Raw genomic sequence first — 12,504 nt, 5'->3', positions numbered from 1 at the left:
TATCAGGCCTGGATAACAATGGAGCAGTCAGTACTACTCTGTATAGTACCAACTTCTGCAACTCGTCGCCACTCTACTCGGAGTGGGCAAAGTGCCCCCGGACAGACCCCTATGATAGGCCTGGCAGCCGAATTGTCACTCTGAACCGTCTGGGAGGAACGGGTCTGTCTCACAGACCCGGCTCTAGGGCCTCGGTCACAGGCCAATTTCAATAAAGGACTTAGGTGAATAAAGAGCAACTCCTCCCAGTAGACTTTTTCCTAAACAGGGCCCCCGGATGACAGCAAGCATACCTGTCAGTGATCCGAACACCCGATCCCAGACTGGGATTCTTTCAATAGATCCTGGAATCCAGCGAAACACTGAAGTCCACCTTTTCTTCCCGATGAGGTTTAAGGCAGTATTGAGCCTTGGCCAGGTGGGCCGCGCTGGCGGGGTCCATGGATGCGCGTTCCCTGAAGGTGGGTACCGCACCTGGAACAGGGACCCCGCGAAAGTTTTAGAACACATGACCCCTGTCACAGATATACTCTCCCCCAGCATGCCTTGCGAGGGAAAACTCCTCTAATTGGCTGCTGGGAAAGCTTGCTCTGCCAGAACCCCTCTAGCGCCAACTGCTGGCCAGGGATGGCACTGTATCCCTGGACCACAGACTGACCCAGTGGACAATTCTGGAATGACAGACGTCCGGAATTTGTACAAATCTTGAATGGGAGCAAAGTAACTCTCCCATTCCCCACTAACTCTAGGGTAGTGCCCATGCTAAAAGAAAAGGGGGCGCTACATAGTCATACGTTTGGGAGGTTTATGTGGGTATAACGTACTGAGCGGGAGTACCCTGAATTTCTCTCCCTTTTGTTCCGAATCATATCATGGCGATTCCCAAAAAGATCCTAAAACATGTTCATTCATTTATTAGTCATCGATTTTTAAAACTGACTGGTTTATGGCCCACAAATGTTTACTAAATATACAATGTGGCCCTCATACTAAAAACCTTGGAGATCCCTGATATAGAATATTCAATCTTACATTCACTTGCAGTCAGGGCCGCTGATAAGCCAGTACAACTGGCCAGTACAACTGGCCCTGTTGTAGTGGGCCCTGGGCCAGCAGGGGCCCGGATGGCAACCCCCTTTAAAAAAAAAAGGGGGGGCCAGCAGGGGCCCGGAGGCCCACAGGGCCCCATATGACAACTCCCATTTTTTTTATTTTTTTTTATAAAAAAAATATATATTTTTTTTTAATATATTTTTATTTTATTTTTTATTAAAGGGACATTTTTTTTTTTTAGAGGTCCGGAGGTCCCCAGGGGTCCGAGGGCCCCCAGGGCCCCGGATGGCAACCCCCCTTTTTTTTATTTATTTTTTATAAAAAATATATATTTTTTCTAATATATATATTTTTTATTAAAGGGCCAATTTTTTTTTCTTAGGGGTACAGGGGTCCCCAGGGGCCCGGAGATCCCCAGGGCCCGGGATGAAAACACCCCTTTTTTTATATAAAAATAAATACATTTTTATATATTTTTTTATTTCATATATATATATATATATATATATATATATATATATATATATATATATAATTATTATTATTATTATTATTATTATTATTATTATTATTAAAGGGCCCAGAGGTCCCCAGGGCCCCAGATGGCAACCCCCCTTTTTTTTATAAATTCTTTTTTTTTTATATTATTATTTTTTTCTTTTTATCGGTGGCGGGAGAGGGCCCCCCCTTCCCGCCGCTTTTCCGCGCCCTCCGCCGCTTACCGGAGCCGTCTGTAGCGGCGGAGGAGATCCGATGTTGCCGCCTGGAGTGAGGGCAAGATGGCCCCCACCCGTCCTCATAGCTCTGCTGGGCGGAAGTGACGTCAAAACGTCAGTCCCGCCCAGCCTCTTAAAGAGACAATTTTTTTTTTGTCATTTTTTTAAATGACAAATTTTCCTTTTTTTTTTTTTTTTTTGCATTTAAGCCTAAATATGAGATCTGAGGTCTTTTTGACCCCAGATCTCATATTTAAGAGGACCTGTCATGCTTTTTTCTATTACAAGGAATGTTTACATTCCTTGTAATAGGAATAAAAGTGATCATTTTTTTTTTTTTTATATTTTAGTGTAAAAAATAATAAAATCAATAAAATTAAATAAGAAAACAAAAAATTTTTTTTTTAAAGCGCCCCGTCCTGACGAGCTCGCGCGCAGAAGCGAACGCATACGCGAGTAGCGCCCGCATATGAAAACGGTGTTCAAACCACACAAGTGAGGTATCGCCGCGATCGTTAGAGTGAGAGCAATAATTATAGCCCTAGAGCTACTCTGTAGCTCAAAAAATGCAACTTATAGAATTTTTTAAACGTCGCCTATCTAGATTTTTAAGGGTAAAAGTTTGACGCCATGCCACGAGCGGGCGCAATTTTAAAGCGTGACATGTTGGGTATCATTTTACTCGGCGTAACATTATCTTTCACAATATATAAAAAAATTGGGCCACATTTATTGTTGTCTTATTTTTTAATTCAAAAAAGTGAATTTTTTCCAAAAAAAGTGCGCTTGTAAGACTGCTGCGCAAATACGGTGTGACAAAAAGTATTGCGATGACCGCCATTTTATTCTCTAGGGTGTTAGAAAAAAAAAATATAATGTTTGGGGGTTTTAAGTAATTTTCTAGCAGAAAAAACTGTTTTAGTCTTGCATACACCAAATCTGAAAAACACCTAAGGTCTTTAAGTGGTTAAAGGGCCCAGAGGTCCCCAGGGCCCTGGATGGCAACCCCCCCCCCCCCCCCTTTTTTTTTTATAAATGTTTATTTATTTATTTTATATATTTTTTTATAAATTTTTTTTAATTTTTAATTTTTATTAATAATTTGTAAAGGGCCTCCCTCCGGTTCTCAATTCGCGGCAGCCCCCACCCCGCTCCCCGGTTCTCTGCTCCAGGGGGCCCATGACTGAAGCTGTGTAAGGGGCCCCATAATTCCTGATGGCGGCCCTGCTTGCAGTCCTGCATTTCTGATCTAGTTCTAGGCTTAAACACCCACTCAGTATAGAGCAGAAACTATGGCCCGTGGGCCAAATCTAGCCTGTCATAGGACTGCATCTGGCTTGCAGCTAGGGCCTGGTCTTACTTTCACTTGCGTTTCTGCATTGTGATCTAGTTCTAGGTGTGGTTAGTACACCTATAAAAACATTTCTTTATGACACACATAACTCCAACGCCCGCCTAGACAGAAGAGAGAAGACGTTCGCAGGAGAGAAGTAGTAACTATGGCAGTGCTATCAGCTTCACGAGACTTCAGGAACATGGAGCTTCAGAACTCTCTCAGCTCAAAAAAAAGTCCAGTCCACTTTGTAGAGGGGAGACATTTATCTATCACGAAGGTTTATAAAACCTTGACCAAAAAAAGCACGGAACTTAATGATAGTGGGAAGAAAATGTTAGAAACCCTGAAAAATATGAGACCTCATAGTTTCGAGCACATTCAACAAGAGTTTCCAGTCCGCCGTCTACAGCACGTCACTGGCAAGTCCTCTATGGATGGAATTTATGATGAGGAGCGTTTTAAGACAACAATGCGGGACATTCGTCCTGAATTTAGAGACCTCTTATTCTGGAGTGCAGAAATCGCACCAGAAGACATTAGGGAGGCACGCAAAGAGTCATGCAAGGAAGCCAAGGAAGTTCTCCCATCTTGGATGGCTAAAAAATACGGGAAAAAAATCAAATCTCAATTTGCCAACTCTCCGGCATTTGATAAATCTGCTTCACGGTATGGCAACTTCAAGTTCTCCCTCCCGTTATCTGATCTTCTGTCTCTGTACCGGACTCAGCACTGTGGGGGTGAAAAGCCGCGGCTGAGAATTCTGGGTACTGACCTGTACAAGCAGGAGATTACGCATTATATATTGGTGCACAGCCCTGACCGGAGCCACCAGTTCAGGAACCTCTCAAATGTTCCCACTGTCCAGCATGGTTTTATCTACCTGAAGGATAAAACAGTGTATTGGAGACCAGAATCCACCTCGATTTCTCTCAAAGTGAAGATTGCTGAGGATCCTGGTCCGAAGACATGCCACCCACCCTGTAAATTTTATATAGAGAACGGCTATTGTATTCATCTCAGAGATGAAGAGTATAAGGTGCTAAGTGTGTGGAACCATCTGGTGTTTGCCTTCCATCTTCCTAATCACGGTGGCTTGGAGATCAAGAAAGAGCAACTTCTAAACAGCCTGACGGCCTGCGCTATAGCGGAATCACCTTTGATCGAGGAGTATAAACGGCTGGAGGAAAAAGAGGCTAAGGATATTATCCGAAAAATGAAGAGTGATTTTAGGAGACAAAAAAGAAAGAGAAGTTCTCGAGCCCTGAACGGTAATAACCTGCAAACCAATAGGTAGATTCACAAAGAGTTAGGCCGGCTTATCTACAGATAAGCCGACCTAACTCTGAATCTAAGCCGGCCTGTGTTTAAGTGTATTCTCTAACAGAGATACACTTAAACATAGCTAAGATAGGACGGCTTGCGCCGTTCTATCTCAGATTGCAATGTTTCTTTTTGCCGCTAGATGGCGCTTCCATTGCGGCCGGCGTAGATTATTTAAATGAGGGGATAAGCCGATTCACGACAGAACGCAAACGTACGCCAGGCCTACGCCGTCGAATTAAGTCGTTTCCGTAAGGGATAGGCCGCCTAAAGTTAGAGCTATGCTCTAGTGGCCTAGCCAATGTTAAATATGGCCGCCGTTCTCGCCGCACATTTCGAAATGTTAACGTTGTTTGCGTAAGTCGTCCGCGAATCGGGAGTTACGTCGTTTACGTCGGCGTCAAAATCAATAGGCCCGTACGGCCTACTTAGCCGCAATGCGCACTGGGAAATGTAGTCGCCCGGCGCATGCGCAGTGTAAAAAAACGTCAAAAAACGTGAGGTCAAGCCTCATTTCCATACTACACGCCCCCCTCCCAGTCATTTGAATTAGGCACGCTTACGCCCGCTCGTTTTAGGCTAAGCCGCCGAAAATTTGAAGGTAAGTGGTTTGAGAATCACTAATAGCCTAAATAATTTATGGCGGTGTAGCCTAAAAAGACTAGGCCGTCCTAATTTTAGGCCATTGTATGTGAATCTACCCACAAGTATTCTTAGGCCTCGTACACACGATCGGTTAACCAGAGGACAACGGTCTGATGGAGCGTTTTCATCGGTCCAAACCGATCGTGTGTGGGCCCAATAGGTTATTTAAAGCGGGGGTTCACCCGTACATAACACATTTTCCCCTTAGCTTCCTGCTCGTTTTGTCTAGGGGAATCGGCTAGTTGTTTTAAAATATGAGCCGTACTTACTGTTTACGAGATGCATCTTCTCCGCCGCTTGCGGGACTGGGCGTTCCTATTTTGATTGACAGTCTTCCGAGAGGCTTCCGACGGTCGCATCCATCGCGTCACGATTTTCCGAAAGAAGCCGAACGTCGGTGCGCAGGCGCAGTATAGAGCCGCACCGACGTTCGGCTTCTTTCGGCTACTAGTGACGCGATGGATGCGACCGTCGGAAGCCTCTCAGAAGACTTTCATTCAAGAAGGAACGCCCAGTCCCGCAGCCCATACCCGGAAGTGGCGGAGAAGATGCATCTCGAAAACGGTAAGTACGGATTATATTTTAAAACAACTAGCCGATTCCCCTAGACCGAACGAGCATCCATCTAAGGGGAAAAATTGTTTTATGGGTGAACTCCCGCTTTAACCTTAGGTTAAAAAAAAGCCAACTTGCTTTAAAAAATAAACCTATGGATTCCTAACCGATGGGAAAAAAACGATCGTTAGTACGCACGACCATCGGTTAAAAATCCATGCATGCTCAGAATCAAGTCGACGCATGCTTGGAAGCATTGAACTTCGTTTTTTTCAGCACGTCGTTGTATTTAATGTCACCGCGTTCTGACACGATCGTTTTTTTTTAACTGATGGTGTGTAGGCATGACAGACCATCAGTTAGCTTCATCGGTTAACCTATGATTGTCCTCTGGTGTACGAAGGCCTTAGAGCAGGGGTCTCAAACTGGCAGCCCTCCAGCTGTTGCGGAACTACAAGTCCCATCATGCCTCTGCCTGTGGTAGTCATGCTTGTAACTGTCAGCCTTGCAATGCCTCATGGGACTTGTAGTTTTACAACAGCTGGAAGGCCGCCAGTTTGAGACCCCTGCCTTAGAGCTATGTTAAAGCAATGTTCCAGCTGCAATTTTTTTTATTTTTTAAGGTCAGCAGCTACAAACACTGTAGCTGCTGACTTTTGATAAGGACACTTACCTGTCCTAGGTGCCCGCAATGTCGCCCCCCCCCCCCCCCCCCCGAGTCCAATCCCTTGATCGTGGCAGGTCACCGCCATCCTCACTAAGGCCCCTTTCACACTGGGGCAGGAGGTGCGGTGGTGGTATAGCGCCCGTAAAAAATAGCGGCGCTATACCGTTGGAATTGCTGCGGGATTCAGCCGCTAGCGGTGTGGTATTAGCTAGCTAGCAGCCGGAAAAGGGTTAATACCGCCCGCAATGCGCCTCTGCAGAGGCGCATTGCGGGCGGTATTACCGCGGTTTCCCATTGTTCTAAATGGGAAGGAGCGGTATACACGCCGCTCCTCTCCCCCCCTAAAGATGCTGCTTGCAGGAGATTTTTTCTCTACTGCCAGCGCATCGCCTCAGTGTGAAAGCCTTCGGGCTTTCACATTGAGAATGCTGGGCAGGAGTTTTTCAGGCGGTATTTAGGCGCTATTTTAGGAGACTTACGCTGCTCGTATCTTAGCCTAATTTAAGCGTATCTGGTTTCCAGTATACGCTTAAATTTACGACGGCGCAGATTTGGACTTACGATGGCGTATCTACTGATACGCCGACGTAAGTCTCTGAGAATCTGGCCCATAGATTTCTATGAGTTTTTTTTCAAGCCACTTAAATGGAGCCTGAGGCTTTAATTGGCTGGAAAAAGGTTAGGCTCAGGGCACACTGAACCCACCCACTTGTGACACTAGCGAATCAATATTCGCTATTGTCTTTGGCTCCTCCTCCCGGCCAATCAGGACAGGAGGCGGATGGGGTTGACCGGGAGAAGTGCGGACCTGGTAGGGGTTTGTTTGCCGCACCCCCCCCCAAAAAAAAACGTAAGCACCAGCCGCCAGAGTTCAGCTTTTAACATTCCACACACACAAGTGATATTTGGTTTATGGAGCATTTTTAGCTGTAAATTAACATAACAGATTGAGATAAAGTCAGGAATCATCAGAATGATATAACTCCACCTCTTTCATTGGCAGGTCCGGCGAAGACCAGGCGTACTCAGGACCCACCTCCTCCAAGGGCCTACTTCCGGATGACGCAACCTCCAGACTTGGTTTGTCTCGGTTTGTTGATCATATTTTGTCTCGTCTAAATCTTACTGTCAAGCAGGGACAGCAACTAACGCCGCGTACGCACGGTCGGAATTTCCGACAGAAAAAGTCAGATGGGAGATTTTGGTCGGATATTCCGACCGTGTGTAGGCTCCATCTGACTTTTTCTGTCAGAAATTCCGACCAATCCCCCGCCCCCCGCACAAGGATGGAGCTTATAGTTGTGCCACTGATTTTGACAGAGAGATCAGGGGAGGAGGCACGCGGGGGAAGAAAAGTTATAAGTTTGGTTTAAAGTGATGTAAACCCGAAATTTTTTTCATTTTATTTTTGCTGTCACAATGTATAAGGGGTAGATTCTCTAAGAGTTAGGCCGGCGTATCAGTAGATACGCCGGCCTAACTCGGAATCTGCGCCGACCTAAGTTTAGGTGTATTCTCAAACAGAGATACACTTAAACCTATCTAAGATACGACGGCTTGCGCCGTCCTATCTTAGGGTGCAATATTTAGGCTGGCCGCTAGGTGGCGCTTCCATTGTGGTCGACGTAGAATATGTAAATCACTAGATACGCCTATTCACGAACGTACGCCCGGCCGACGCAGTACAGATACGCCGTTTACGTAACGCTTTATCAGGCCTAAAGTTATTCCATCAAATAGCTGGAATAGTAATGTTAAGTATGGCCGTCGTTCCCGTGTCGAAATTTGAATATTTTACGTTGTTTGCGTAAGTCGTCCGTGAATAGGGATTTACGTCCACGTCGAAACCAATAGGCCCGTGCAGCGTACGTTGCCGCAATGCACACTGGGATATGTAGGCGGACGGCGCATGTGCCGTTCCAATCACGTCAGGTCAAACAAAATTAACATTAAACACGCCCCCTCAGCCTATTTTGAATTAGGCGCCCTTACGCAGGCAAGTACTATGTGAATCATGTACTTGCCTCGCTAACTTACGGTGGCGTAGTGTAAACGCGATACACTACGCCGCCGCAAAGTTAAGACGGGCTATGTGAATCTAGCCCTAAGATTTCCTATCATCTGTGCCCAGTCTTGCCACAAAGCGTTAATCCAGCTCTGAGCAATCCTCTTTTCTTTTTTTCAGTGAGATAAACGGACAAACAGGAGAAAACTTATGTCCGTTTACATCCACTTTAAAGGGGCTGTAAAGGTACAATTTTTTTTTTCCTAAATAGCTTCCAAAATTCTATAGGTTGCATCTTTTGAGCTACAGAGGAGGTCTAGGGCTAGAATTATTGCTCTCGCTCTAACGACCGCGGTGATACCTCACTTGTGTGGTTTGAACACCGTTTTCATATGCGGGCACTACTCACGTATATGCGTTGGCTTCTGCGCACAAGCTCGTCGGGACAGGGCGAATTAACAAATTCGTTTTTTGTTTTATTTGTTTTTTTTATTTATTTTATTAATTTTTATACTGAAAAAAATAAAAATAAAAATTGATCACTTTTATTCCTATTACAAGGAATGTAAACATCCCTTGTAATAGAAAAAAGCATGACAGGTCCTCTTAAATATGAGATCTGGGGGTCAAAAAGACCTCACATCTCATATTTACTAGTGTTGCTCACGAATATTCGCATTGCGAATATTCGACTCGAATATAGCATATTCGAGAAATCGCGCTATATTTCGAATTTCGCGGTGAATATTCGCAATTCCGAATATTCGCATTTTTTCAATTTGATTTTTAAAACAGATCACATCCTATCGACGTCTAAAAGCATTGCTGGTATGATTAGAGACCCTGGGCCGAGTAGCTAAGCTGAGGCGATCCTTTTATGTTGCCAAATTGAAAAAAAAAAAAATTGCGATTTTTCGCTATTGCGAATGCGAAAATGATTGCGAATTTTCGATAACTGTGGTAGGAGAACTCTGATTGTCTCTGATGCAAAAGGGGGGGGCTTTGTGTATGTGTATGTTATGAATATTTGTATGTTTGATATTATTATTTTTTGTAAGAAGGAAAAAATTGCGCATACCTTAAAAAAGGGGAGAATACAGCAGCAACTCAAAAATGTTATACAACATAAATTAATACAAGACAGAAAATGGAGTCGCTCTACAAGAATAAAAAATATGTCTAGTGACAAGACATGTGGGCAAATTATAAAATAAGCAAGTGCAAATAACTTGTGAAATACACAGTGAAACAAATATATAAAGAAATATAGTCCCAATAATAGAAAAATAATCTTTCATAAAAATGTCTGATATGTGAAGTGAAAAAAAGTCCAAAGCATGCAGCATGAACGTGTTCAATCTTCAAGGTGTTTGATTGACAAATGGCTGTGACAGATGGATAGAGTAAAGAATCACCACCAATGCAAAACACTTTTTATTTTCTATTGTAAAATATCAAGAATATTCTGAGCCAATCAGAGTGCTCCTTCCGCATTTGCCGAATATTCGCAATTATTTTGTATTGTAAAATATCACGAATATTCTGAGCCAATCAGAGCGCTCCTACAGCATTTGTCGAAATTGCGCAATAAATATCGCATTCGCATGTTGCGATATTTCGATAAAATATCACGAATATTCTGAGCCAATCAGAGCGCTCCTCCAGCATTTCTCGAAATTGCGCAATAAATATCGCATTCGCATGTTGCGATATTTCGATAAAATATCACGAATATTCTGAGCCAATCAGAGTGCTCCTACCGCAGTTATCAAAAAATCGCAATTATTTTCGCATTCGCAATAGCGAAAAATCGCAATCATTTACTTTCGATAAAATATCACGAATATTCGAATTTAGCGAATATATCTCGAATATTCGAATATATATTCGAGATATATCGCGAAATCGAATATGGCATATTCTGCTCAACACTAATATTTACACAAAAATGCAAAAAAGAAAATGTCTCATTTGAAAAAATGACAACAAGAAAATAATGCTTTAAGAAGCATGGGCGGAAGTGACGTTTTGATGTCACTTCCGCCCTGCTATGGGGATGGGTGGGGGCCATCTTGCCCTCACTCGTATCCCCGTCGAGCAGGAGAGAGGACCCGATCGCCTCCGCCGCTGCCGACGGCTCCGGTAAGCGCCGGAGGGCATGGGAGAGTGGCGGGAGGGGGGGCCCTCTCCCGCCGCCGATAACGGTGATCTTGCGGCGAATCCACCGCGGAGACCACTGTTATCGTTTACAATACCGCTCACTGAAAAGATGGATATCTCGGTTGTGGCAGCGGCTGCTGCCGTTACCGAGATATCCATCTTTAAAAACAGGACATATATGTACATAAACGGGTCCTTAAGTGGTAAATAGCTTCCTTTCCCTTAGTGCAGTCCTCCTTCACTTACCTCATCCTTCCATTTTGCTTTCAAATGTCCTTATTTCTTCTGAGAAATCCTCACTTCCTGTTCTTCTGTCTGTAACTCCACACAGTAATGCCAGGCTTTCTCCCTGGTGTGGAGTGTTGTGCTCGCCCCCTCCCTTGGACTACAGGAGAGTCAGGACGTCCACTAACACACAGCTCCTTTCTCTATCTGCAACGTAGAGAGCATGGGGGGAGCTGGGGAGCAGTGGGGGGGACTGGACAGCACAGTGGGGGGGGGGGACTGGACAGCACAGTGGGGGGGGGGGGACTGGACAGCACAGTGGGGGGTAGAGCATGGGGGAGCTAGGGAGCAGTGGGGGGACTGGACAGCACAGTGGGGGGGGACTGGACAGCACAGTGGGGGGGGGACTGGACAGCACAGTGGGGGGGGACTGGACAGCACAGTGGGGGGGGGGACTGGACAGCACAGTGGGGGGTAGAGCATGGGGGAGCTAGGGAGCAGTGGGGGGACTGGACAGCACAGTGGGAGTGAGAGCATAAGGGGAGCTGGGGAAAAATGGCTTCCAAAACACCATCACTACAAGAGAAATAACTTTCACTATATCATGTCTCAGCAATTGTTTTATTGTCACCTTTTTCCATTTCCCATTCATGATCTTCACCTTCTTCTGGTCTTATCGCTTTGTTTTTCTTCTTCAGAGGTAGCAGAACCTGGAGCCGATGGGTGACGGGGGACTGAATTTAAAACATCATGGACCAGCTGGGCTTCATTTGCTTGCATGAGGAGTGTTGGATTCCAACCACACCTGTGATTGATGAAGCCCCTCCAAATCTCATGGACAATCTTCATGTTGTAATACTAAAAGCTATCTCTTTAATAATTGCAATCTATATTTGTAAAGAGTTAATAATAAATGTTCACTTAGATTAATGGAAGTGGCTGTGTCTTGTTTTGTGGGATCTGTATAATAGTTTTAGAAAGACGTCCAAATGCAGAAAACTTAAAGTGGAGGTTCACCCAAAAAATACATTTTTAACATTAGATTGGGCCTAATTACGGGAAGCAGAATCGGGTGTTTTGATTAAAAACAATGCAGTACTTACCTTTTTTGAGATAGATGTTCTCCCGCCGCTTCTGGGTATGGGCTGCGGCACTGGGCGTTCCTATTTGATTGACAGCCTTCCGACCGTCGCATACAGCGCGTCACCAGCTTCCAAAAGTAGCCGAACGTCGGTGCGCAGGCGCTGAATAGCGCCGCACCGACGTTCGGCAACTCGTGACGCGCTGTATGCGACCGTCGGAGGGCTGTCAATAAAATAGGAACGCCCAGTCCCAAAGACCATACCCGGAAGCGGTGGGAGAACATCTATCTCAAAAAAGGTAAGTAGTGCATTGAATTTAATCAAAACACCCGATTCTGCTTCCCGTAATTAGGCCCAATCTACTGTTAAAAAATTTTTTCGGGTGAACTCCCGATTTAATACAATGGCAGCAGGCAGAGAGCAGAACCCCCCCCCCCAAATCCATATCAGACCCTTATCTGAGCATAAAGCCCGGTAGGCCAGGAAAGAGAGGGGATGAGCATTGAGGGCCACATGCCTTCAACATGGGGGGGAGGGGTGCTCCCCCACCACAGCACATTGCCCCCATGTTGATAAGGACAAGGGTTTCTTTGCCACAACCATGGTCCAGTGCAGGCTTTCTCAACCTTTTAACCCTAGAGGAACCCCAAAAATTATTTTAATTTCTCGAGGAACCCTTAACCAAAACTAAATCGTCAGGGCTCAATAGGAACAATGCTCCTTATATTGGTGGTCAATAG

General features: G+C 45.0%; 1 protein-coding gene across 2 annotated transcripts; it reads left to right on the top strand.

The window, feature by feature from the left end:
• Window positions 1-3,225: 3,225 nt before the first annotated feature.
• On the top strand, window positions 3,226-11,617 carry LOC120924769. Of its 2 annotated transcripts, none has more exons than XM_040335789.1 (3): window positions 3,226-4,373; window positions 7,296-7,372; window positions 11,381-11,617. In XM_040335789.1, the coding sequence occupies exons 1-3, from the start codon at window positions 3,269-3,271 to the stop codon at window positions 11,384-11,386; spliced, it is 1,188 nt and encodes a 395-aa protein (XP_040191723.1). In that variant the 5' UTR covers window positions 3,226-3,268; the 3' UTR covers window positions 11,387-11,617. The 2 variants fall into 2 exon arrangements, with proteins under 2 accessions (XP_040191723.1, XP_040191722.1); XM_040335788.1 differs by having other exon boundaries at window positions 7,296-7,382.
• Window positions 11,618-12,504: the final 887 nt, after the last annotated feature.

This window comes from Rana temporaria, chromosome 1 (assembly GCF_905171775.1).
Source record: "Rana temporaria chromosome 1, aRanTem1.1, whole genome shotgun sequence".
Taxonomy (NCBI): domain Eukaryota; kingdom Metazoa; phylum Chordata; class Amphibia; order Anura; family Ranidae; genus Rana; species Rana temporaria.
This window is presented reverse-complemented; position numbering and strand designations above follow the sequence as displayed.